The sequence below is a fragment of the Nesoenas mayeri genome (assembly GCF_963082525.1).
Source record: "Nesoenas mayeri genome assembly, chromosome: 2".
NCBI classification, from domain to species: domain Eukaryota; kingdom Metazoa; phylum Chordata; class Aves; order Columbiformes; family Columbidae; genus Nesoenas; species Nesoenas mayeri.
In genome coordinates, this window is record NC_137543.1 from 49,852,790 (window position 1) to 49,880,174 (window position 27,385).

The following is a 27,385-nucleotide window of genomic DNA, read 5'->3' on the forward strand; positions in this document are numbered from 1 at the left end:
AAACAGAGACGTACTTCCACAGAAAGAAAGACGCGTTTCCCTTTTTACACAAGCATCTTATGGGTGAGGACACTCAGCATTTATTCCCTATGATGGGGAAAATCCTAACACGACTGCTCTCTTTTCCCACCCTACAGACATTGTCTGTACCCAAAGATACAGTCACTTCAAATTTATTTTAAAACACAAACATCTCTATCCAGCTATATGATTGAATCCTTCATCATAATTTACAGCAGCTTTTCTCTGAGGTAAAATCCAAGATACACATCACTTCTTGTGTCTATTCAAAACAAATTTCGTTACACCTTCGTAGCTGTCTGCCCTTTTCCTTATGCTGATCCCCCATTTCAAGTTCACCTCCTACCTTACAGACCTTTGCTGCACCAGGGTCAAACTTCCCAAAGTGCACAGCCCCTCTATGTGCCCTTGTATTCCCAAGGGCCCTGCTTCTGTGTCTGTTTTTCTTCCCCTTTTGAGCCACAAGCAGCAAAATGAACCTAATGCTCCCTCCTGTCTCCTTTTCCCACCTTCTTCTATGCTGATCCCTTCTCCTGGATCACCCTCTCCCCACCACAACTCTGGTCACTTGCTGGGTCCCCAAGCAATTCCCAGCTTATCCAGCAAAGATGAATCTCTGAAGCCCCACATCAGGGAGATTCAAGCCCTGAAGGAGAGAGAGGTACCTGAAGACCCTGTGCACTGGCAGGGACTTCAGCACTGCTATTGCTTTTCTGTATGTATCACCACATATTTATGTATTACCATATAGTCTGATAATGAGGAACAATACTGAATTCAACAACAGACAGATAGACAAGGTCTTACCCACCATCCTAGATCCCTTTTCATGATCCACCTCTTCCAGGATCTCTGATGGCTGAGAAGGAGTCATAGATGGCTGAGATGCTCCTTATGTGCTAACTTTATTTTATTTTATTGCATGAATATCAAAGCTGATAACACTTCTTCAGGCAAGGACTCAATCATTCTGTGATTATAAAGCATCTAGCACAGTCAAATCTTGGTCCAGCTTGTCTGTCAGCCTTCAGTTACGCAAACAATTATGATATCTAATTGCATGCCTCTCCTTTTGTCCCTCACTTGGAGTACCAGGCTCCGGCAGGGGGATTGGACTAGATGATCTCTTGAGGTCCCTTCCAATCCCTAACATTCTGTGATTCTGTGATTCTGTGAAAGTCAATCAGGGTCCTAGTCACCTTTTGCATTGTCTATTGCAACTCTTGTCCCAAGTTTCTCACCAAAACTAATAAAACATAATAATATATAGAAAATCTCTATTCATACTGCTTTTTTTTTCTATTTACTTTTACTATAGCAACTTAGCAATATTGCATATAATGATAATGAGATGAAGTATAATTTCAAACATATGTAAGGACAGTTTCTGATAACAATAAGGTGAAACATTTTTTTTTCCTGCTGAGGCCTATTTGCTCTGAGTCATTATTTACCTCTGTCTCTTCAAAACCCTGCTATGCTAATACTGTTTCAACTTAGATTTTTAACATTTAATGAATTTACTATGTTAGCTTTTAACCAACTGATTGTTATATTCTGCATTGCTGAACTTATTTTTCCCCTTCATTTTTTTCAGCTGAAGCATTACATTTTATTTCAACCAAGTCAGCCTCTGAATAGCGCAAATTTAAAGATCTGCAAACTTTCTTTTATTTTCTCCACTTTGGGATAGCAAAGCAACACATGAAATGGGTGTTTCTGAAATTTAGTGCTGAATGACACATTGAGAAACAAATAGCACAAGCAGTAAAGGGTGAGAGAAAGAAACAACACAACAAGCACTATTTTAAAAAGAACTAACGCTTTCAAGGAGAACAGGAGATGCAGAGGGACTGTGTCTGGCCTGTGGATATGAGCATGGGAGAGACTCAAAGGAATTCCCTCTTGCACAGCCAGTGTAAGCCATAGCAATACCCTTTGTGTCTGGTTGCTCCTTGTGCAATAGAGAAGCAGTGAAAATCCAGTGCATGTATATATATACATATATATATATGTGTGTGTATATATACACACACATATATATATATATATATATGTATATATACACACTGGTAGAGTTGAAGAAAGAGAACTTCCTCAGAGGTATTCAGAGTCCTATGGGCCCTTGGTACTGCACTATCTAGCTCAGAGCAATTGCCATCCCTGTATAGCAGGTGAGTAAAGGAGAGACACTATTAAATTTTCTGGCATCTAATTTAACACATCTTCCATTCTGGGACCTTAATTATATCCAGGTGGTGTCCAGGTGCACTTGTCTGGGCTATCTCCATCGGGCACATTTACTTATAGAATAGTCTGGTTCATGGTGGTTGTTCTTTTTTGTTTTAGAAAAATGTGTCCTCCTGGCCATTCATTATGGGTTTCCACTCTTCCTAAATTTTCCCTATGTCCCCAAACTGAATAACAGCAAATCAAAGCCATAAATAAAAGAAGCCCGCTTTGACAACTGAGAACGCTTCTAACATAGTTTATACAATATGCTTGGCCTCACTTTCCAAAATCCACAGCAAGGGCATATTTTAAAGTATGCAGCATTAATCCTGAGATGAATATAGTTGTTTTTAATTTTTGTTCTTGAGATCACTGAATTTCACCATGAAATTTTTCTAAAAAGCCTCAATTATATACAGTAGTTAAATAAAAAGGAAGACATAATAAGAAAGAAAGGTGGCACCAATATACAAGAGCTTGAGGACACAAAAAATCACTATTGGGAGACAAAGGCATTTTCCAGTGACCAACCACTAAATTCCACCAGCGCATTTGCCTATGCCAAACAATCTCACTAAGGTTGTTTGAGAGGTAAGTGCTGTCAGAAAAGTTGTGGTAAACTATGGCAGCCTAGATATAGGTGAGCAACCAAATGTTTCTAATGGTGGTGTGGTCTGACAATACCATTAGCTGGGGTGGCCAACAAGTGTCTTCATCTGCAGCAACCTTCATTCAACAAACGTGACATGATCACAGTTTAGACTTGGTTTGTTTCATATAGAAGGCACTATACAAGACAGCTGATCATGGAATTTTTTTTTTTAACAAAGTATTTCAGTTTAAATTAAATGGGAAACACAACAAATTTTTTTTTTTTTAAGTAAGATTATTGATTTCAAAGAACAAAAGTGCAGGTAGGTCAGCCAAACTGAATATTGGATATAAAGAAAATGTACAGCTTCCCTGAGGCAAAGGTGACCAGCGTGCTCAAATAGGAAGGATGAGGAAATATCCAGTTTTAGGTTAGGAAAGCTCTGTCAGATGATTTTTCAAGTCTGTTAGTAAATCTCTTTTATAAAGTAATCAAGCTGTGGACAGTGCCATCAGACTGGGGACCAGCAAGGGTATGACCTGCAATTAAGAAGGTGAAAAAATTGGCCCATATTTATAGGTCTATTAGAGCCACTTGAATAGATTGCTAGGCTTCAAAATAGCATTCTGTGGGGAGTCTAATTAATGATGCAGAGGTAAAAGCAATATGGGATAAAATGCAACATGGGTTTACTAAAGGTAGACCTTGCCAGACTCACTCAATTTCTTTTTTTTCAAAAAGGTAACTATAAGGGCAGCAGGGGAGATATTTCAAGTAAAAATAGGAAAGAATTCATGTCTTTGTACGAGGCCCAGGTGATACCATATGGAAAACTGCGTACAATCCTGGTCACCCATGTTTCAGGGAAATACCTTCCAGCTGGAAGAGGCACAGAGAGGTCAGTGGGAAGGTTAGGAAAATGGATGTGAGACGTCTGACTGTTCAGCCTGACAAGGGGAGGCAGACTCGGGATGCAGCTGCGAAAAGCAGCCGGGGGAAAGGAGACCTATCGAAAATAAAACACAACACTGGCGCAGAACCTACGCATGCAAAGTGGTCAAGAGTAAATTTAGTCTGCAAGGAAAGTGAGCTGCAAAAACTTCACAGCTCAGGTAAAGTTTTCCAAGAAGAGTTGTGAGGCAGAAAGCTAATTATATCTCAGGATGAGCAATGGATATTTGAGAAAGGGTGGCCTCACAAAGTGACCTAGGAGTAGGGAACTGTCAGACACTCAGGGATTGTCTTTATTTCCACAGTTCCCACTTGGTGCTTTTCAAAGACCATTGCTATGGTTTTACAGAAAACACATGCTCTGAACTAACTTTCAAATCAAATTATTCAAATTAGATCATGGTAAGAAATACAGCATAAAACTAGAATTACTAATAATTTTGAGAAATGACAATTAAATGTAAGGTTACTTGAGAACCAATGTAAATGGGTCATTTTAATACAGCATAAAACTAGAATTACTAATAATTTCGAGAAATGGCAACTAAATGTAAGGTTACTTGAGAACCAATGTAAATGGGTCATTTTAATACTTCACATAATTTGTATTCAAAAATTCCTGTATTTTAATGTCAATGAGTATTAGCTTAAAAATAAGTCATCGCATTAATAAATTAATAAAATCAGGAATGCAAATTAAGCCCAGTAGCAATACACAGTTATTGGTATAGGTACAGGTTGGATATTACTAACAGTTAACATGGACTTCCTATGTGAGTAAGATGGGGTGGGGTGCACTGGGGAGGTAAGTACCGCACTGTGGTGGATCTCAAGTGTAGCAATTCCCATTTTGCTTCTTCAGAAGCATTCCCCACCTTTAAAAATTTGTCTTTCTTTAGAAGCCTCATAAATAGGAAAACAATTGTGAATTGTAGCGCTGTACTTTCTGTGCTTTCACTTATTATTCTCTTCTTCAGAGAATCAAAAGAACTGATGCAGAGAAAAAAAAATATTAATAATAATTTTAAAGAAGTAAAACTTGTTTACACATTTCAAGCGTTCTTTCTTGAACTACGTGACCTTCACACGCCCCTCCAACCAAAATTATTCTGCAATTATATAAAGTGGTACTACTGGCCCCTTCAGCCTCTCCACCCAGCTGACCGCTATCACAGAAGCTGGAAACAATAGGGAGCAAAAGAGGTCCATTCAGGGCCAGGTACAGTCTACCTTCAAGAGTGACACTGAGGGACAAAGACATGAGAAAAATGCTTACAGCATCCCTAAACTCATGAATGTTTGAGCGAAAAAAATAAACTTTGGGTGACAAGTGATTTCAGTGGCATAGATCACTTTGAGGGGACGTAATGTACAATCAAGTCACCTTTGAAACATGCTGGGTTTGAAGCAATCTCTGCTGCACAAGGAAGCCTTAAAATGTTTAAAATAACCTGAGGAGTGGTCTCCAAAGCTGCAGATAAGCTGTGTTAAGTGTTTAAAGACAATTTATTATTTTCTACTGATCTAAATCCTTAAATCACCTTAAACTCTTAGGTCATTTAAGACCTTTAAAAGAACTTAAACTCCCCGTGTTGCTGTATCAAGCATCAAGCTGATCAATGTTTACTAAATTTTAATACAGGGAATTGACAATTAACTAATTAACACTCAAAAAACTAACACTTGGCACTTAAAGAACTAACCCTACCCCACATCACTAAAGACACTTAGAGAGCTAACCCTTTAACCCACATCACTATTGCCTAGCCTTGCTTAACTCTGTAACTTATTGTATGAAAACAGGACTTCACTGATGCCTTGCAAAAATAATAATCCTTGGGTGCATCCTTGGTGCATCCTTGGGTGAACTAGATTACAGAAACTTGAGCACAGGCCAGGAGATACACCAGTTTTAACCAACTCAGCAGTCTGAGACCTAACCAACTCATCACACTGGACCAAAGGTGACCGTGTACAGAGAAAGAGGACCCGGGTTCATGATCACTGTGCAGCTGCAACCAGGAGGAGCCAGAGGTGGAGACTATGGAAATGGTCTCCCAGAACTCGTTGTAATAAGAACCACTTTCTCTGGACAGGTTATGAATATGTATAGGTGTTCCTAAAGTTTTCATGAATATGTAACAATTTACTGCATTTAACCAAGCTCACAGGTACTGTAATTTTACACACGTATTAGGTGAAATGAATACCCACGTGTCCAGCGTCGTAAATAAATACATACCTTCTTTATAACCTCAAGGGTTGTAAGGTCATTCTGTGCCTCAACTTCAGTATAAAAATAAAAGTATAAACTTCATATAACTAAGAAGTTGTGAGGTTTTAGAAATGTCACAGCTGAACGTGGCTCTCAGCTGACTTCACAAATGCAGTCTGCCTTTGTGTGAAGATTCAAATTTCAAAGATAGTTTACTCTCCGTATTGCTGGCATCCTTTAAGTTTGGGAACTCCCTTTTGTCATTTGTGAGATTTGGGACCACTATAAAAAGGAATAATGAAATGATACCATAGCAATTTTTTTTTATATGACTAAGAAATACCCACAGTATTTGAAGCTCGTATGAATAACCACACTCTGTCATTTTGTTTTCCCTCAGTGAGGTTTTAGTCACACATTGCACAATATACACCAAGATGGTGAAACATAAACAGGCTTGCAGCTGGTCTTCTGCTTTCTTTTTCCAATCTTCCTCCATTTTCGAAGAAACTTCACTTTCCCTACTCAGTGTTAAGTAGCCATGTCCCTCTTGTACTTCCTCCTGTTACATCTTTTGTGGTAAAAAAAGGGTAGCTTTGCTGCTTCTTTCTCTTCCCTTAACAAAACCACAAGGATGGAGAGAGAATTTTGCTCTTTCCCCAGCACAGAAGTAAGAGGTGCCCAGAGCAGTGAAGGATGAGAGAATGAAAAGAAAGTAGCTTTCAGGGACTAGAAGCTCCAGCTACTGGAGCCACCCTGGACACTGTGGGAGAGGGAATTTGTGGATGAGCAGAGAAAAGGGATTGCAGTGCAGGGGCAATGGGGCAGCCTAAGGACCACCTTTTGTGCTCAGCCAAAGGTCTTCCAGATTGACCTTCATCTCTTTGCTTCACCCTTCAGGCAAAAACCTGGAAACCTCCTGAGACAGCATTTGTAGCTTAATTTAAGGTATTAAGGATGAGTAAGTACCTTTTGGCTATAAATTGAAGCAGAGATTAATCAAAAGTTTGCAGGTAAACAAAAATAAGTTATTCTTTTGTAGAGCCTGAAATTTAGTGAAAATGCAGAAGAATCAGAGGACATTGCTCACCTTTGAACTCACAAACCCAAGGAGAGTCATAAGTTAGGCAAACCTGCCCTTGATGCTCATTGTTACCTATGAAGATAATTTAGAATTGGAGGCCCTGCAGGCTGGACCATCCAGGACCCCATGTACAGGGTATGAAGCTCCTGTCATGTGCCTCCTGGTCATGGCGCCATGTTGCCCACCTCGCATCTCTGCCCTCCTCTGTCTGGGGCAGGGCACGGCTTTCAAATTCACTTCATAGCTGTGGGGCCCTTTTTGCCTATTAGAAAAGCTAAATTGGACGCTAAGTGCCTCAGCTTGTCAGCAAAGCAGAGCTGACAGCAAGAGCAACAAGGGCAGTCCGAAATGCAGCGCTTCTCTTTGCAGGCTGCTGCCCCACCGCAGGCTCAACCAGCAGCCCTTCACGCAGCTGGGCCATGGTGGCAGCTTTCCTTTCAATTAATAAATCCAAACTGGGAAGAGCCATGGAGAGGCAAGAATTATGCAGGGCAGTCAAAGGAGACAAGGCAAAGGCTAATGGCCTGAAGCGAGAAAGAAAGACAATCCAAGATGAAAAGATCCTCACAACAAGGTCTGCCCAAAAGCACCCACAGGAACTCTTACACTGGTGATTTGTGCTTTGGGAGGAGGAAGGAGAGGAGGCGATGGCCTATATGAACACTTTGTGGCTTCAAGTGCAAGAAATAAACAGACTCAGTCCAGGAATACTAATCACTACAGAGAGACACTGGGTTAGTCCACCGTGAATGAGGTGGTCCCTGCTCTCTGACCTGACCATAAAGCCGTGATATCATTAGCAGTGCAAAAGTCCAACACACACTTTTCCTTTTCTGGATATTTCTTTACACAGCTGACAAGTCAAAAACTAAAGAAAGATGTTTTAATTTATTTTTTTTTTTTAACCCCAGCAGTCTAATAAACTACACCCATGTTACTAACATCCTTTTTAAAAGGCACTTAGCTAAAAACCCAGGAAATTTGGGGCGAGAGGAGGGAAGGTGAAGAAAGAAAGACCCCATTTAACCTGTCAAATCTTTTCCAGCCCAGAACTGGATGGAGTATATCACTGAGTAGCACCTGTTGCTCTGCTGTTTCCTTTCCCACAAAAAAACGCATCCAAAGAAGTCTGCTAGATCTCCCTGTAATAATTGATTCAGCTGATCTCCAGACAGTCCTTTCTAGTATCTAAAAAGCCACATGAGAAAAGACATTCAGACATGACTCAAGGTCTTTACCAAAACCAGAGGGGTTTTTCTGCCCGATTGCCATTTTAATAGGCAACTAACTACTCTCCCTCACATCCCCCATTTTGTTCAGGCTTTTCCTTCCTACCTTTCAATTTATATTGTCCAAAAGTCAGTGCCCACTCCAAGTTGGTCATGGGTTTATTCTATATTTCAAATAACAAGGAGGTCCTCAGCTCAGCATCACGTTTTTGTAGGTCTAGTAACTTGGTAATCTGCGCTCCACACTGGCTTCCCAATGGAGTTCAGGTCTCTCCTTTAAGGCTCAAAAGCTGCAATAAGTTTAATCCTAACCTCCTGCTTTTCCTCCCTGTGCAGATGTGCCTTCCCACAATACCAAGGAGCAACAAATCTAGTGACTTCACAAGAAATAACTTGCACATGGCAAGAATCTCAGAAAGAAATTAAAGCACCTTTGTGTTCTCAGTTTTGGTTCAAACTCTCCTTTCCTCAGTCTCTTACATGCATAACTTCAAGCAGCATGGAAGACATAAACTTGCATGCTAGACGGGATGAATATTTTCAAAGTTATCATTGCCATTCTTCGCCAAGAAAAAATAAAAAAAAGCTCCTCAAAGGACCACATTTCCAGTGTCTCTGGCCTGGTAGAGAGGAAGGCAACAACACTAGGTGTATGGACAATAGTGAAAAAATTAGCAAGTGTGTTGTGACTTTAACCAGTGTGAACAATCCACTGATACAGAATAGTGTGCTTTTCAGTATAATACCAATAAAGCCAGGCAATGAGTTAGCCTAAAATAGCAATAGTAGAACAGGTTGAAAACTGATTGGCCTGCATACAGTAGAATTATTACCAAAATGTAATACAAATAATATGAACAGTTGAACTTCAGAGGAATAGAACTTCCATAGCATTGTTCCAGAAATTAATTTGCCTCATGTCCTGTAATGCAGGCGTTTGCACTGACATACTGTCTTCGTGTATACTTGAGGACAGACTCTATTTGCAGTCAGTTGTCAAAAGCGGCAGAATCAGTCGAATGTAAATGTCTCAGCAGGGAACTCCACTAATTTTAACAGTTACGGAGAGATATTTTCCCCCATACAAAGGGCTTGAGATAGAGCTAAAGTTGCTAAGACCTTTAGCACACCATGGAAAGTAGCAGAACTGAGACCTGTCCCACTGGGGAAGTGTCCATTCCCAAAAGCCCACCTGAGCAAATCCCCTTGAAGGTGTCCACCATAGATCAGGCAAGGTCCTACTCCGTTCTAGTTTGGCACAACTTTGCTAGAGTCGCTGGAGGTTTACCAAGACTGCCAAACTAAAGCTCAAATCTGTAGAAAACAACTGAGAAACATATTTGAATCCTCATTTCCAAAGCTGCCGCTTCATCAACACTTTAAGCTGAGTCAAAAATAAGCTGCCGACGAAGGGAGAGGTCTCATCTCCTCTGTTATACCAGCAGCTAGCTCTTACGTGCTTGTGTGATAAGCTAGATAAGGTATTTGCCCCAAACTAACCAACCAGAGAGAAAAAAGGTGGCTTTTTGCCTGGATTGGCCCTTAGTCTGGGCTTCCTGTGCAGCCACACAAGCCCTCAGCCAGGATGGCAGTGGGGCAGGATCACAGGTCCGGGAGAGGCAGCAACAGAAGGAGAGGTAGGAGGGACAAGTGGTTGTTTTAGCACCAGTCCACAATTAGAATAGCCTTAAAGCAATCAGGAGAACAAAGCCTTTATATCAGAGGAGAGGATATATTTTTACAGTGAGCCAATACCTGCTCTCAGCTCGGTATGACTCTCCTTTTCTATGGGAGATATAATGCTCTGTTTTAAATGCAGAGCACAGGATGATTTCTATGCAGGGCAACATAGGAAGAAGTCCTGCACTGACATGATTATCCCTATGACTAAAATCTCCCTTTCTTCGCCAAGGTACTAAGCCCTACACCTAATCTTTTCTGCAGCAGAGTAAATATTAGATGTAATATAACAGATCTGGGGGCGTTTCTAGCAGAAAGGTGCTGGTGTCATATCACACAGGATTGTACGTACAAATTGCATCTTCTGAAAACCTACGGATTTGCAAGGTTTAAAAATACCGTGTAGCACTAGTGACATCTGCAGGTGCACATAGCTTGGAACAACGAGAGCAAAACTGCCAAAAATTAGACTTCTGTGAGAAGCTATCATAAGGAAAACTGGCAGATGCACTCACAGCGCCTGCCTTCACAAGCCTACCCGCAGACGAACAGGCCCTCTCAACTGCTGTCTCAAGGGGTTAAGTTAGACCCCGCTTCTAAATCACGCTCTGGGGGAGCTTCTCATTTTGTTGGCAATGTAGGTGGTTGGGGAAAGCTGGGGCAAATCCTCCCATTTTACAGAGCAGTGTGACTGTTCTCCTTCATAGGAGTGAGACGTAGAAGCAGGATCTTCAGGGGGATGTTGTGTTACTTCCTCTGCCAGAGCTGGGTAGGGTAGCCAAGAGACACAAGAGGAAGAGGACAAACACAAATCATTGTATCTTGTCCTACAGAAAATCAGGGAAAGGGAGCAGCTGATTATAAACGTTGCCACAGCTCAAGAGAGAGTACATTAGTGAGGAGTCACCATTTGTTATTTTGAGTCTTGTTGCAAACGATAGATCTGACAAATTATCTTCTTTAAAGATGGTATGATAAGGGAGAGTTCCTACCAAAACCACAACAAAAACAAAACATACACACAAAAATTACTGAAGATAAAAACTTTGGGCAGAGTTGTTAGCAAGGTGAGAAAATGACTGAGCACTTAACACTTAAGAACAAGGAAGTTTGCTCCAGCTTGAAGTATAGTAGCCAGACCCTGAAAGAAGGGCTAGATGGGAAAAGTCTTGAGAGAGCAATACCTAGATTTGGTGATATAAGGAAGGAGACAATCTGCTTATTTCATTTCCCCTCTATTCAAGAAAGCAGTCCTTAAAGCACAGTAGAAAATAGATCATCTTCTCTTATTATACAATGTTGTTCCAGTTTTGCCATACACAAATCCAGCTATTCTACTTTATAATACTTTACCATATTTACACTAGAAAACCTATTTCTAACACACTTCATTAACACTGTTGTTAAAACTTTGGTGTTGAACTAAATATGCACAGGTAGAAAACAAGACCAAAGAGGAATTGGATTTTTTATGTCTGAATGTTATGTTTCTTTGCTTAAAACATCTTCATTCCTGATCTTCATTGGGTTTTGGTTTTGTTTTGGTATTTGGTGTTTGTTTGGTTGGTTTGTTTTTGTTTTGCTAAAAAAAATAAAAACACCTTGTCTTAAATAAGAATTTTGCATTTTACATCGTCACGTTTAATCCAAGTTCTCAAACCCTTACAGAGTAGTGTGCCAAAACCTCCACACCATCAAAAGGAACCAGCTATGATTGTTTATGTTTATTAGGAACACAAGTCATCAGATTTTGGCATTTGTGAGATAAGGCAGCACTGTCATTTTAGAAATACCATGGATGGTATCTGTTCTGAAATGACAATATGCAAGAACCCTGTGTTCTACTTCAAAATTACAGCAGCCTAAGAGCAGATAGACTGTGAAAGGTAAAGTTTGTATAAGGTAAGGGGAGGTATTTATGGTTATGTTAGACTGTTAACACATTAACAACTCAGGGAATATTCAATTTCTTTGTAGATCTCCTTAAAAAATAGATACTTTTACAGTACACGAAAAGAGAAAGGAAATGGTAATGTGAGAACAGCAATGAGATCTATGATGTATTTAGTGAAAAAGCTGTACCAATATGCCTGGGGAACTGTAGAGCAAAACACACAGAAATACAAATCTATACACAAACATGAAATACCTCATGCAAAATGGGAAACCAGGTACTACAGGAATACAAGAAATGTGGTGAGGCCGCAAGGAAAAAAAAAAGCAGAAAAAGCAGAATTGAAGGAAGTAGTTGAAGGAAATATTGATTTAATAATAAAGCATTAGGATATTACTGATGAAAAAAAAATAATAAAATAAATAAAATAATAAAATAAAAAGAAAAGGTGGGATCTGGAATTCTTTTGGGGGAAGAAGAAGAGACCCTTGGCAGGCAGAGCTGAGAACCTCCTGGGGACTCACTGGTTAGACTAGATTTGTTACACTTGTGTGCTTTCTTTCTGAGAGACAAGTGCTATCACAGATTATGCTACTGTGGACGACTTAAGTTGCCCAGGTATGGCTGGGGGAGAACATTACACAAACATGATGTGAAAAGCTGGGTGACAATCTCAGAAGACTTGTCAAAATATCAAAAAATGCAAAAGACAGAGCTGAGAGCAGCTACTCTTGTAGCTCAGGCCAGGACCACCCCAGTCTAATGGTGCTCCAGGGCCCAAGGCTGATGTCAGCAATGGGGGTTCAGGTGAGGGTGGTCACGGCAGTTAAGGCCTATTGGGTGCCAACAGGGCCCTCACAGAAATAGTAATAAGGCTCCAATGACCTTGACTGAGATTTACTCAACATGAGATACTTCATCAGTTATTTTGGTTAGAGCCCAAAGATTTTTTACGAAGGAATGTGCTGTTGTTCAATAATGAAACTAAAAAGCCTTGTCTCCAGAATCTAGATAGGTTCCTCCTAAAAAATGTGACTATGTGTTTTATTCAACACTAACAGTTGCACTTAGATACACATTTGGATTTTGTTTATAAAAGTTTTTCTTCACACATTTTCACAGCAATTTTTAAGTAAATTCTGTGTTTGAAAGTTGAGATTTATCCTTGTATTTTGAAACAGGATTATATATTTTTTTTAAAAGTGTAAGAAAGGCAAGAAGTTGTTTGGTCACTCTCACTTGCCAAATAGTGCATATGTGGAAAGTCCCACATGGTTCTGTCAACCCAAGGGAGAAGTGAAATTTGCATTTGACAGCAGGATCACTTTTGCCTCTAAGCAGCACCTTTACTGATGCCTTTCATCAGCACAGACCCATGGCTTGCAGGACCCATACTAACCACGAGTTCAGAGCAGGTGCAGGGAAAGCTTCATGTTATCGGCACTTAGGTCAGTAATCCAGCTTACTTGTGCAACTTCCATGAAGATCCGTGGTCCACAAGAACTAGTGATCAGCAGTGGCACTGGAGTACTCTCATGATCACACCTTATTGCACTAACCCTCTTTCTGACAGCTTCTAATATTTCTGCTGCCTGGCTGAAGGATAAGGAGTACAATGTACAGAGATCCTTTGTCTTTCTGGAAATAACTTCTACATCAGAAGAATAAAGAAACTAATCTAGACCCTCATCTAAATCATTCAATTTTTCTTGCTCATCAGCTTCTTTCTTACACCTCTATCCTACTAATAATAGCTCACAAAAAGTGAAGGACCCAAGAACAAATAGATTCCCAGCTTATTTCCTGGTACAGTTGCAAAGGGTGCCAGAAAGAAGCCAGGTGTATTAATGAATCATCTGCCCATGTCCCTAAACCCAAGTTTTCACCAAGAACTGTCCAGTTGGAGTAATTACTCTGGCAACTTCTAACATATTGAGTGAGCACAAATGGTGTCAGAGTTGGGTGCTTCACTGTCCCTCACTGGAGCTAGGCTTGTGCTCAGAATCTTCTAAGCACTAACTTTGTTGCATTTTGTGAATTTCTTGCTTTTCCTATGCCTTGCACAGGGCATTGCCACAGCTTTCACAAGGCCTCCAGGTGCTTAAAAATAAGTTTCTGTAGATACCAGCATTCAGCTGTTGTTCTGGCCTGTACCAGCTAGGCTGGTTATGAGAAGCAAGCAAAAGAAGGGAGCAAGGAAAAAGAAAAACAAACAAACAAACAAAAAGTCATAGATAATGTCCTTATCTACAAGTGGCAATGGCTTAATTTCATAGATACCCTTTTGATATGCTAACAAGAAAGAGATATTTAACTCCCTATTGCTAACACTATCAAAAGCGTGTCTTATAAAGCATTAAAGAGCCATTTGCTCTTAAGGCAGACACAAAATTATTTGTTCACACTTGTTTAACATTACTGAATTTACAAGTTGCATTTTAAAAGAATGACAAAAGCTTTGCAGTATAAAAAAACCTGGTACACACTGCACTTAAGACAGATGGGTGTAGTGGGCACTTGTGTTTTGTGTTCTGACCTGCTTTGGATATATCTGTTGACTTTCAGCAATAATTACAAACCCAACTCATGGGCTGAGATCATATAATGCCCAGTGCTATTTAGGCATCAACTAAAAACACTGCATCTAGTCTAGAGAGAAAATAAGTGTATTCAGAGAATGCCAGAGAGGAGGTAGAAAGGCCAATAAGCTTTTCTAAACCTTTCAGTTACACCATAGACTTCATAAGTTTACATTTTAGTGTATGTCAGTCCAAAAAGAAATGTCACAGAAAGTAAAAAAAAAAAAAGAAAATAAAGTAAATGATAACAGGTCAAAGCCTGTAGCAGGAAAGAACTTTTCATCTCGACCACTGAGTGTGACAGTTGAATAAGACCAGGCTGGGCTGGGTAATCACCTGGTCTGTCTGGAGACAATGTCGATGGAAGTACACAATGTAGCTTTTATTAGTCATTATACAGCCAAATAAGGGCTGTGTCACTGGCCATCACTCTCATGACACTGAAGTCATGTTCATGTTTCCACCCTCCTTCCTCAGCACTTCACACCTGAATCTTGGGCAAGTTTATGCTCAAAAGCCTGACTGCCCATCAGTACTTCCCAGCATTTAAAAAACCTTTAAAAATAACAAAACTGTGATTCTTCCCTTTAAGTTTTTGGTGGGGTTTTTTGGTTTTGTTTTGTTTTGGTGGTTTGTTTGGTTTTGGTTTTTTTTAGAGGAGGGAGTGTTTTGTTTTGTTTTAAATTATGTATTTATTTCATGCATTCTTTGTACTACATTATTTTAATTTCATATGCTGTACCCCATGAGTAAAACATTCATCAAATTTCTATTTAAGAAACAGGTCTCTGAAGTAGTTTCTATTGACACTTACAGTTCTCAGCTCATGTTTGAGAGACAACACTACCTACATTAGTGAATACATACGCAATTTGTGTAAGTAGATGAGTTTAGATTATCATACAGTATAGCAAGACCAGTATGATTAAGGAGTAGATCAGCCCAGAAGGAGAACATTCAGAACAGTGCTAAGTAAAATAGATCAATATTATATATTATGTAAATATACAGCAAATAAAACTGGAAGATAAAAAGGAATGTCTACTACCTCTCATGTTTCTTTAGTATTTATTCTTCCATTTATTTGCTGGCATTATACTTAGTGACAGTATGATGAAAAGAAACTATATTTTAAAGAGTTACACCTGTTAATTTAGTAAGGAATCTAGTACATGATAATTTCAGAGTTGTGCAAATAAACAACCCTTAACAGTTTTGGAAACTATATACTGAAAGAAGATCATCTCCATGCTGTCCCAGCTAAGCTACCACACATGCTATAGGTTGTCATCAAGGTCATTTTCCTGGCTCATGCAGCAAATCAAACACAACCTTACATAGCATGTAAGAAATATACACATTTATCATAACCTCCAACAAATGGCTTGTAACAGAAATAGAAGTACAGAAGAGGACAAATTAGATGTAATATTCACATTTAGCCTGTTTGTCAGTTATTCAGATTTCTTGCTTGCTGGCACACTGAACTGAATGGGGATTTACTTAGGTGTGGAGTTGACTTGGTGCCTATGCATTATGTCATATTTGGAGCTGAGTAAGGCTTGTAAGACCAGTGTTTCTCACAGTATGGGTTAGAGCTTCACTGGGACTGACAAAACAATCCAGAGGGGACAATTTAGTGTTAGAGCCACTTGGACTGCTGCGCACATCCCTCTCTAGGCCAGGAGCAACAGATTTTCTCCCTCTGGGAGTAAGAACAAATACTACTCTTTCCTATGATCTCTCAAAACTATAGGTGTAGAAGGCTTGTTTGCTGAAGAATAGATGGAGATGCACATAAATACTTTACATGTCTAAATTCTCTACTGCTGCATGTGAGCAAGTACATGGATTAATGCCCTTCTGCAGAGAACACCTTCATTGAGTTTTTAAAAGTAGTCCCTGTATTCCCCTGATGTCTGAACATCCTTAGCAAAAGGAAGCAATCATCGCATCATAGCATCATAGAATGGCTTGAGTTGGAAGGGACAGTTTAAAAACGGCATCTAGTTCCAATCCCCTGCCATGGGCAGGAACACCTTCCACTAGACCAGGTTGCTCAAAGCCCCATCCAACCTGGCCTTGAACATTCCAGGGATGGGGCATCCGCAGCTTCTCTGGGCAGCCTGGTGCAGTGTCTCACCACTTTCATGGTGAAGAATTTCATCTTTATATCTAATCTAAATCTACCCTCTTTCAGTTCAAAGTCATTACCCCTTGCCCTCTCACTACAGACCCTGGTAAAAAGTCCCTCTTCAGCTATCTTGTAGGTCCCCTTTAGGTACTGGAAGGCTACTATAAGGTCTCCCTTCAGCCTTCTCTTCTCCAGGCTGAACAACCCCAACCCTCTCAGCCCATCTTCATAGAAGTGATCCAGCCCTCTGATTATCTTTGTGGCCTCCTCTGGACTTGCTTCAACAGGTCCATGTTCTTCTTATGTTGGGGGCCTCAGAGCTGGATGCAGGACTTCAGGTGGAGCCTCACCAGAGAGGAATAAAGGAAGAGAATCACTTCCTTTGACCTGCTGGCTACACTCATTTTGATGCAGCCCTGGATACTGCTGGCTTTCGGACAGATTGCCACCTCATGTTATGCTATGTCAATCCTATGTGTCTGACAACAAAACTCTTAACTTAACTGGATGTTTTATGATAAGGAAAAAAATACTTCTGAATGCAGTACAAACTGTTCAAAAGAAATAGAATAGAGAAGATATTAACTTTAGAATACTATTGACCTTATGGCAAATACACACATTTATTATCCACCTTTATTATATTTTAAACTAATAACACCCATGAACACAAATGTAAGCTGTACTGCAATTGAAGATAGTATCTTCAACAGCCAGAATTAAGACAACAATGATAGAATACTAGGGAAAGTCAAACAGAGGCAAAATCCTTTAACCAGCCAATTGAAATAGCTAGTGAACATACACCAACTTTGGGCATGTATGTTTGTCTGAAGAAGGACATATTTCATGGAAGGCTTATCTAGGCTTTCTAACTAGACTAATCTCCTGGAAGAGACTAACTCTAATTTCAAACTGTGAAACTGTAGCTACCTACATCCCTCATCCAGCTCCTTTTTTTTTTTAATTTATTTTTTCCTTCTAAAGAGAGCTTGATCTCACTGTTGCAAACTTTTTGGGACATAATATTTTCATGAAAGCCATGCGAAATTTAACATGACAGAGGGGATAGAGAAATGGATTAATAGCGGAATTGAGCCACAAAAGCCAAAAGGTTATTTCATATAGGGATTTATGGACACAGATTTCTCGGCAGGCCCCACGAATAATCATTAGTAAAGTGTATGGGGCCCAGCAAATGGCAAAGACACACACAATTATGGCAAGTGATTTTGCTATTTTCTTGTCCTGCTGCAGTTTTGACCTGGTCCTTGTACAGAAAGAAACAGAGAAGTCATTTTCTGGGATTACAGAATTGCTCCTAGATGGAGATGAGCTCTCAGTTACCAAAGACTCTTTCTTTGGCCTTGTGGAGGAAGAACCACTGTCCTCTGCCTCCAATGGAGAAGAAGATGCTGCTGGCCTTGGCAAGAGGCAAAATCCGCAGGACAGGCTGCCGCTCCTCGCAGGCTCACAGTCCTGCGTGCTGCCATGCCGCTGCCGCCTCTGGATGTTGTGGAAGATGTGCACGTTGAAGTAGGTCACCGAGACCAGCGGCACAAAGAACTCCAGGGTGGACGCGCACAGGAGGAAGTACCAGTTGTCATAGAACTCAGCGTAGCACTGATCCGCCGCTACCACGCTGTGTCCGGCCACGTGCTCCCAAAAGAGGATGGCCGGGCAGTAGAGAAGGAAGGCAAAGACCCAGGTGGCCACCATCTTGATGACAGGGTTGGACGTGATTCCCCGCTGGGCTCTGTAAGAGACCTGCGATAAGAAAAAAACAAAAATTGTTGCACCTGTAGAAACATGTTTTGGAACCAACAGAAGTAGCAACAGCAGAACTCAGAGTGCTTGGTAATTTAGAGCTGCAACTATACTGATCAGCTGAAGCTCGCCCAAGTATGTTTATTTCATGATGTTGACATAACATAGGAGTGTGTCTTCACAGGTAAATGTAACTGTGCTAGGGTGTGGATGGGTCTTGATAGATAAAGATTTGTTGCTGAATTAGTCAGGCTCAAAGGTATCTCAAGGCCACTTCGAGAACAGAGTCTGCTGTGAGAAAGAGGGGCGTTCCACAATCACCGGGGTCCTGGCGTGGCATGAATCATCGGACGTATCATCAGTGAGACTCCAGAGCACGGACAGCCCACGATACTCATTTAACGAATCCATGCTTGGAGCGTGGACGCGTGATTAGAATATAGTTACGTATATAAGGAGACTTGTTTCTGTAATAAATGGCTTAGCGTGATTCACATTGAATCGACTTGTTTTGCTTGGTCCTTATCTCGCTCTACACTAGGGTCCTGGCGCACATGATGAAATAAAATAATCCATCAGTACCTAGTAATTTGGTATGGCTAGTTTGAGACATCCATGATCTGAAGTATCAGAGTAATTAGCATTTTATAGTTGTTCAGAGACAGACTCCCATTCACTGACAACTACAATGCTTTCTACAGCATTTTACAAGCAAACAGGACTATATGAACCACAGTGGTCAACAGAATCACAGATTCATTGGGCTTAGAAGGGACCTCTGGAGATTAGCAGATTCACCTAAAGCAGGTTCACCTAGTGTAGATTGCACGGGAATGTGTCCACGCGGGTTTTGAATGTCTCCAGAGAAGGAGACTCCACAGCCTCTCTGTGCAGCCTGTTCTGTGCTCTGTCGCCCTCAAGGTAAAGAAGATTTTCCTCACATTTAGATGGAACCTCCTGTGCTTCAGTCTGTGCTCATTGCACCTCATCCTATCATTGGGCACTACAGAAAGGAGTCTGGCCCCATCCTCTTGACATCCACCCTTGAGATATTTATAAACATTGATGAGATCCCCTCTCAGCCTTCTCTTCTTCAGGCTGAACAGACCCAGCTCTCTCAGTCTCTTCTCATAAGAAAGGTGCTCTAGGCCCTTAGTCATCTCCATAGCCCACAGCTGGACTCCCTCCAGTAATTCCTTATCTTTCTTAAACTGGGGAGCCCAGAACTGGATGCAGTACTCCAGATGCGGCCTCAACAGGGCAGAGTAAAGGGGGAGGATAACCTTGCTCAACCTGCTGGTCACACTCTTCTTAATGCATCCCAGAGTACCACTGGCCTTCTTGGTCACAAGGGCACCTTGTTGACTCATGGTCAACCTGTTGTCTACCAGAACTCCCAAGTGCTTCTCTGCAGTGCTGCTTTCCAGCAGATGTGCTCCTAACCTGTACTGGTGAGTGAGGTTATTCCTTCCCAGGTGCAGGAACCTACACTTGCCTTTATTCAACTTCATGAGGTTCTTCTCTGCCCAGTCCTCCAACCCGTCCAGGTCTTGCTGAATGGCAGCACAACCTTCTGGTGTGTCAGCCCTTCGTCCTAGTTTGGTATCATCAGCAAACTTGCTGAGGGTGCACTCAGTCTCCTCATCCAGGTCGCTGATGAACAGATTGAACAGGACTGGACCTAACACTGACCCCCAGGGAACTCCACTAACTACAGGTCTCCAAACAGACTCTGCATCATTGATCACAACCCTCTGAGCTCTGCCATCCAACCAGTTCATGATTCATCTCACCATGCATTCATCCAGCCCACACTTCCTGAGCTTGTCTATGAGGATGTTGTGAGAGATGGTGTCAAAAGCCAGCAGAAAATACAGAACATATATTTAACACCCCTCTTTGAGAAAATTTTTTATTGCACACTTTATGAGGAGATAGGAATAGATTTCAGCTCTGCAATGCAGCTTTTAACTGGTGAAACTACAAAATAATCCTTTTTCTTCCTTCTCCCCCAACTCTGGGGCCAGTGCATATTTTCCACCGTAGGTTAGAGAACAGACAAGTATCTTGTAGCCCACATCCTGCTCCATCCCTTTCACAAGATGACAGGGTGAATGTATAATTCTGAGATCTTAGAAATCCAATTGAAAAAAAAGGTTTGAGATAGTATAATTAAAGACTATCATACAAATGTCCATAAATCTTGATTACATTTGTGCTGGTGCTCTGAATTTTGCACTTTGTAAATGATGAGTCTTTGGCTTTCCAGTGTAATGTTTCTTTATGTGAAAAATGTGGTGTTTGATTTACCGGATTTTTTCCTTAGAATAAAATTATAAAAATTAATAAAAAGGCAAGTATGGTAAGATAAACTAATTATAATCAACAAAAAGAAAACTTAAATTCTATCATATGACATTGTGTTTTAGTCTCATACACACAGAGATGGAAGCTTTAGCTCTCCCCACACTTCCCTAGCATTTGACATAACAGCGTGGCTAGTGAAAAATGCTGGCCTCCAACCCTAGCATGAACCAAGACATAAAGCATACATAAGGTACATAGGATGCTCTGCAGAAAGCAGAGACACAGAGTGTATCTGAAGTTTGGAGTTCTGCTCCAGGGACTGAAAGGAGCTTATTGCTGCATGTCCACAGGCAGTCACTGCAGTCTGCCCCTTGTCCCACTCTCTGCCCTGTTTGCTCTTGCTCTCAGTCTTCTCTAGGATCATTTGTGACCACATTTCAGGCCTAGACATCCCCCCCAGCACCCTTCACCTCACTGCCCTCGCCCCACTGCCTTGTCCTCCCATACCTGATTTTAAGTCCAAACCCAAACCCAGTTTACTTTGAATTTCTGCTGCCCTTGCCTCTTTTTTACCAGCCCCCTGCCTTACCCTTTTCACCACTCATCCTTCTTTCTCTCAAGCAGTAGCACAACAGCAACCTGCAGCAGAAATTGTGAGAAAAGTCCTATTTGACTGGCTCTGGGCTGGAGGATGCTCAATGCAGAACTTTCACCACAATTATAATAGCTGCAAATATCTAATAACCTCCACATGCCAGCAGATTTTTGAGGGCTATTATCTTGACTGAATCTGGGCTTTGCCCTGTTGGTGAGTATAATCCTCCAATGATCTTGTGATAAAATGAGAGAAGTTACTAACAGGGTACTTACAGCTTTAGTAACTGACAGGAAACGGTCATAGCTGATAAGAACGATGCTAAATACCGAGGCTGTGCACAGGAGATAGTCCATAAGAAGCCAGAGCTTGCAGACGCCTCTTCCCAAGTGCCATTTCCCCGTCAGGCTGTAAGGGATGTAGAGAGGCATGCAGAACGCACCTATGGAAAGCAACCACAGAGATACCGTGCAGTTCGTTTGGATTGTAAATGGTGCTCCTGGAACCAGAGAGAAACACTATTCTGGGGTTTAGGGGATTAAAAGAAAAAAAGAAAGAATATGTAATTTATATACAGGAATTCTTATCCTCTCAAAAAATCTAACAGTGACTTTCTATGTATTAGATCTTAGAGTGCTTATGTATACGGGTTGTTGAGAATAAGCTCAAGGCAAATCAGCAAAGAAGGATCTGCTAAAGAAGAAAACTGCAGTCTAATCAACTTAGAATCTCCAAAGGTATATAATCAGTGCTGCAGCACATATGCACTGTGGTTGCACTCTGACGTGTAACCTTATTGCTGTATGTCCTCTAGTCTTTTATCTGTGTTTGAGTTTTCCCCCAAAGACATCTACAGATGTTGCTAATGTTGGTTATTATTGTAAGCTTGGTTAGCATTTGTATGCTAGAGACAACATATTGGGCAGTCTGCTGGGTGTCTGGAAACCTCTCCTACCAGAGACAGAGCAGACAGAGCAGAGATATGAAAACCCCCTCATTTTTAAGGGATGTTTTAATCTCATCTTGGTTCTCCATGGTTTGTTACATTTGTTTTTTGAGCAAAAGGCCTTCCACTGAAGTACTTTCATAAGTCGTGTTTGTGTTTTATTTTTAGCCAGCAACTTCTTCATTTTACCACTAGTATTCTTTCAAAAGTATGCTGCAATATCTGATGATAGGTTCCTAAAAATTCTGATCTACCAGAGACAAATAAAAAACTATATGCAGCTTCAAGATGCATCTTAAACTCTTCAGATGATTCTTTTCTTAATATGTCATCAAGATCTTAAGTGTTACTGAACATATCCAGGCTGATGTGGCCCACTGACAATAAACCTCTGGGCAATAAGCTGTTATCAACAGGGAAATGCACACAGCACTTTCAATACTGATGGCTTGTTTTAACATACACCTTAAATACAAGCAGCATCACTTTCTTACAAAATACTACTTTTTCCTAGCTGCTGATGACAGCTACTGCTCTCACTGAGTTCAACAGAATTAATGTTTGGCACCAGGTCAAAAAGTAATGACTGCTTTTAGGTATAGAGGTGCAAGTACCAGGTTTTAAGCATTTATATTTTAAACTATTCTCACTTTTATTAATTAGTGGTTGTAAAGCCTTGAGTCATGTGCTTGGAAAGATTCCAGACTTCAAATAAGTTTAAAAAAATACCACAGCAGCTTCAGAAATTAAGGCATTTTGTGACTGATACCAAAGTCTTGGTTTTACGTGATCCATAGACCAACACAAAACTGATACCAATCATTTCCTCTTGGCTGATTCAAGATGCTATGAGGCAGCAGCCACAAACGAGGACTGATACAGAAGGTAGATACTTAAATCTCTTTACTAAACTGTAAGATATGAGGAGAAATAACCTTCTGCAGAAGACCTGAGCAAAGAAATAGCAGCTCTAGCAAATTGTCTGCCTGGAGCAGGAAAGCAAAGGCTCCAGCACATGCATCATTTGGCTTCTGCGCCATGGTGCGAGCCCCAGAATTAGGCACCACAGGTTATAAATGGCATAAATGAAGGGAAATCTTAAAGGCTAAACTAGTACACTTCAATACACAGCACTGACAAAGGAACAGCAGTTAGAAGGGACGTCATTGCCAGAAGTGGTGTAGTTCAACGAACACCAGTCTCTGTGACTGTCCTGAAGAGAGACCACTTGTGTGCAGAAATACCTCCTTGCTAGCCTCGAGTGAAGATGTTTGCTGGAACATCTGCCACAGGACCACGGTTTTGTCAGGCTGTCTCTGTTGCATGGACTGTTTCCCTGGCCTGAACCCTGAGGGAGCGCTGCACAAGCCATTCACACCCCACCTCCTTGCCTGGCAACACTCACCACAGCTGGATTCGTGCAACATCTGGGGGCCAACTCTTCTGAGCTTCTGCAATGATGCTATGGGGAGAGGTGACTAATAAGGAAAAGAAATGGGAGATGCCAGCAAGCTGTTGGTGGCATTGGGCAAGCCATCTGATCTATAGCCTGCACTGAGTTAAAGCAGCAGAAGTCACAGTGGTAAAGTGTTTTATTGTAGTGTAATATAAGCCACTAGTACTACCCTGTTTCCCTGAAAATAAGAGAGGGTCAGTATTAATTTTTGCTCCAAAGGATGCTTACTTTTTTTTGTTTATATCTGCCTGGACACTATTTAAATTGACCTTTTAAATGAACTGTAACTAGGGCTAATTTTGGAGTAGGGCATATATTTTGAGCATCCTCAAAAATCCTGAAAAATCATGCTAGGGCTTATTTTTGGGGTAAGTCTTATTTTGGGGGAAACATGGTATGTAGAGAGTAATTTTTTTACCTGGATGTACCGCAGATAGCTGTATAAGAAAACAGTTGAACCGTCAAATATTCTGAGTTGTGTGATCTTACAGGAGGTGCAAAGGTAAATCACAAACTGCAGCAAACAACCCCTTTCCTTCAATTGGCATTCAGATACAGTAATTGTTCCTTTTCCCTGATGCAACTTTAGAAGTATACGTGTAAAAAACATTGCATTTCTCATTATAACATAGTTTGAGACATCATATACTGCTAAAACACTTCATGGAGTTTCCACCACTCCTCACCCTTCCTCTAGACACAGCACTACGAAATAGTTCTCTTAGAAGACACCACCCAGCAGAAGAAGCCCCACTGCTTCTCCTAAGATTCCAAGGACACAAACAGAACATGCCTCCACACTCAGGACTTACCTACTGCAAAGTCAGAAATAGCAAGATTGAGAAAGAAATAGTTACTCCGATGCCTCAGGTTTCTGTCTGTGATGAAAGCAAAGATCACCAGGATGTTTCCCAGGGTGGTGACCAGAGCCAGCAACACCATGAGGAAAGCCAGCAGCACCAACACACCCAGCGAAAAGTCAGAGCTCAGTGCCAGTGTGGACAAAGTCTCGTTACTTGTTCCAGTTGCATGCGGAGCTTCAGCAGTGCTGTTGTGCATGTTGCATATCCAGGTCAGTTCAGTCTGGGCAAAAATTTGCATCTGGCAGCGACATCCAAAAGATAGACACAAGTCTATTAACAGGATGGGTCGACTACTTACACATCCAGAATAATCCACAACATCAAAATAAAGGATCACAAGACTTCACGGCCTGGAGTCTCTAACGTTCCTTGATCTGAATGCACCTATTGGCCTGGAAAAAATCTATAAAAAAGACACCTCATAAGCAGGAGTAAGTGCACGCTTTAAAATACATTATCTCTTTCTCTCCTGAACACTGATCCTTATCTACTGAGGTCAGAAAAGTTAGTATGAAAACAACTCTTTTCACAGTCAAGCAGTTTGCATATTAGCATTGTGTAAGCATTTTTTACACATTGAATTCTGCTGAAGCTAAAAACAGATCTCATTTTCACTTCCCCAGTGGTCAACAGGATTTGAATTATTACAATTCTATTTCTCTTACAGTAAAATGTAGGCACTGTTGCGCTTCTGCTATACCGTTTATTAAATTTTACAGTTAGGGATGATGTATATTTCTTAGTGCTCCTGGTTACAGAGCATTTAAAATTCAGCAGAAGCATCACCAATACCTTTTCAGCTCATCCTGATCAGAAGCAGGTCTAGCCCTGGGCTCAGCAAACCAAACAGCTGGACTTTGGATGACTTTATAAGCCTGGTCCATCTAATCCTCCACTTCCCAAGTAATTCCATGTAAGATTCCACTCTACAAAGTGCCAAACCCTTAGCCCTTTGTAGGTGTAAGAAGGCATATTTCTTCCGCATGGGAATTTCATTTATTTGGCTAAGAGTGCACAGAAGTTGGCAGGCTGTGGTCGTGACTCATGCCTGCAGCTCAACAACTCCGTAACACCGGGGCACACCCTGCGACCGGCTTTTTGAATGGCAGCCATAATGCTGGGTGCTTGAGAAGACACAAGACAAGAAACAAGGAAAGAGGTGGTGGACAAGATGTGGGGAGGAGAGGCCTTGTGGTGTTCTGATACTGTCCTGGGAGAACAAAGGGAAATATAACATACATAACATAACATAATTAAAGCAAAATGTATAGGGTAACAGGAACAGGAGAAACCTCAGGCATGATAAAACAAGGCAAACAGACGGCTGCCTGGGGTGCATATGCACACATGTAGCCTGGGAAACAGTAAAGCATTTGACACAATCTCCCACAGCATCCTCACTGCTAAACTGAGGAAGTATGGTCTGGATGATCAGGTAGTGAGGTGGACTGTGAACTGGCTGAAGGAAAGAAGCCAGAGAGTCATGGTCAATGGGGCTGAGTCTAGCTGGAGGCCTGTATCTAGTGGAGTGCCTCAGGGGTCAGTACTGGGACCACTATTATTCAATATATTCATCAATGGTTTGGATGAGGGAATAGAGTGTACTATCAGCAAGTTTGCTGATGACACCAAGCTGGGAAGAGTGGCTGACACGCCAGAAGGCTGTGCTGCCATCCAGCGGGATCTGACAGGCTGGAGAGTTGGGTGGGGAAAAATCTAATGAAATATAACAAGGGCAAGTGTAGAGTCTTGCATCTGGGCAGAAACAACCCCAGGTCCCAGTATAAGTTGGGGAATGACCTATTAGAGAGCAGCGTAGGGGAAAGGGACCTTGGGGTCCTGGTGGACAGGAGGATGACCATGAGCCAGGACTGTGCCCTTGTGGCCAGGAAGGCCAATGGCATCCTGGGGTGTATTAGAAGGGGGGTGGTTAGTAGGTCGAGAGAGGTTCTCCTGCCCCTCTACTCTGCCCTGGTGAGACCACACCTGGAATATTGTGTCCAGTTCTGGGCCCCTCAGTTCAAGAAGGACATGGAACTGCTGGAGAGGGTCCAGCGTAGGGCAACAAAGATGGAGTGGAGCATCTCCCTTATGAGGAAAGGCTGAGGGAGCTGGGTCTCTTTAGCTTGGAGAAGGGGAGACTGAGGGGTGACCTCATTAATGTTTACAAATAAGTAAAGGGTGAGTGTCACGAGGATGAAGCCAGGCTCTTCTCGGTGACAACCTATGTTAAGACAAGGGGCAATGGATACAAACTGGAACACAGGAGGCTCTGTTTAAATTTGAGAAGAAACTTCTTCACAATGAGGGTGACAGAGCACTGGAACAGGCTGCCCAGGGAGGTTGTGGAGTCTTCTTCTCTGGAGACATTCAAAACCCACCTGGACGCCTTCCTGTGTAACCTCATCTAGGTGTTCCTGCTCCGGCAGGGGGATTGGACTAGATGATCTTCCAAGGTCCCTTCCAGACCAAACGTTTTGTGGTTCTGTGAAACACACAGGAAGAACTAGAGCTCCCTGTGCAGTCACAAAGCCACCATCCATAAAGGCAGTGACATGGGTGACATAGTGATGCGAGTGTGTTGCAGAGCATCCAGATCAGGATGAGGGAGGTGACAAAGTCTTCTTTAAGCAAAACAAGGAAGCCTCTGGATCACAGACATTGTTTCTTGTGCGAGACTTTAATGTTCATGACATCTGCTGGAAAGGGAAACACAGCAGTCAAACAGATTCCTGGAGGGCGTCAGAGAGAACTTTCTGGTACAAGTACTGAATGGGCCAATGGGGGTGACACACACTAGATCAGCTGTTCACTGGTGAAGAGGAGCTGGTTAGAGATGT

General features: G+C 41.5%; 1 protein-coding gene across 1 annotated transcript; it reads right to left on the reverse strand.

Moving 5' to 3' along the window:
- Window positions 1–17,455: 17,455 nt before the first annotated feature.
- LOC308038015 (histamine H3 receptor-like) lies at window positions 17,456–24,741 on the reverse strand (the record flags this gene model as incomplete). Its single annotated transcript, XM_080340213.1, has 3 exons — window positions 17,456–18,378; window positions 21,556–21,722; window positions 24,495–24,741. 3 exons carry the CDS (start codon window positions 24,739–24,741, stop codon window positions 17,593–17,595), a joined length of 1,200 nt encoding a protein of 399 aa, XP_080196339.1. The 3' UTR covers window positions 17,456–17,592.
- Between the last annotated feature and the right edge of the window lie 2,644 nt (window positions 24,742–27,385).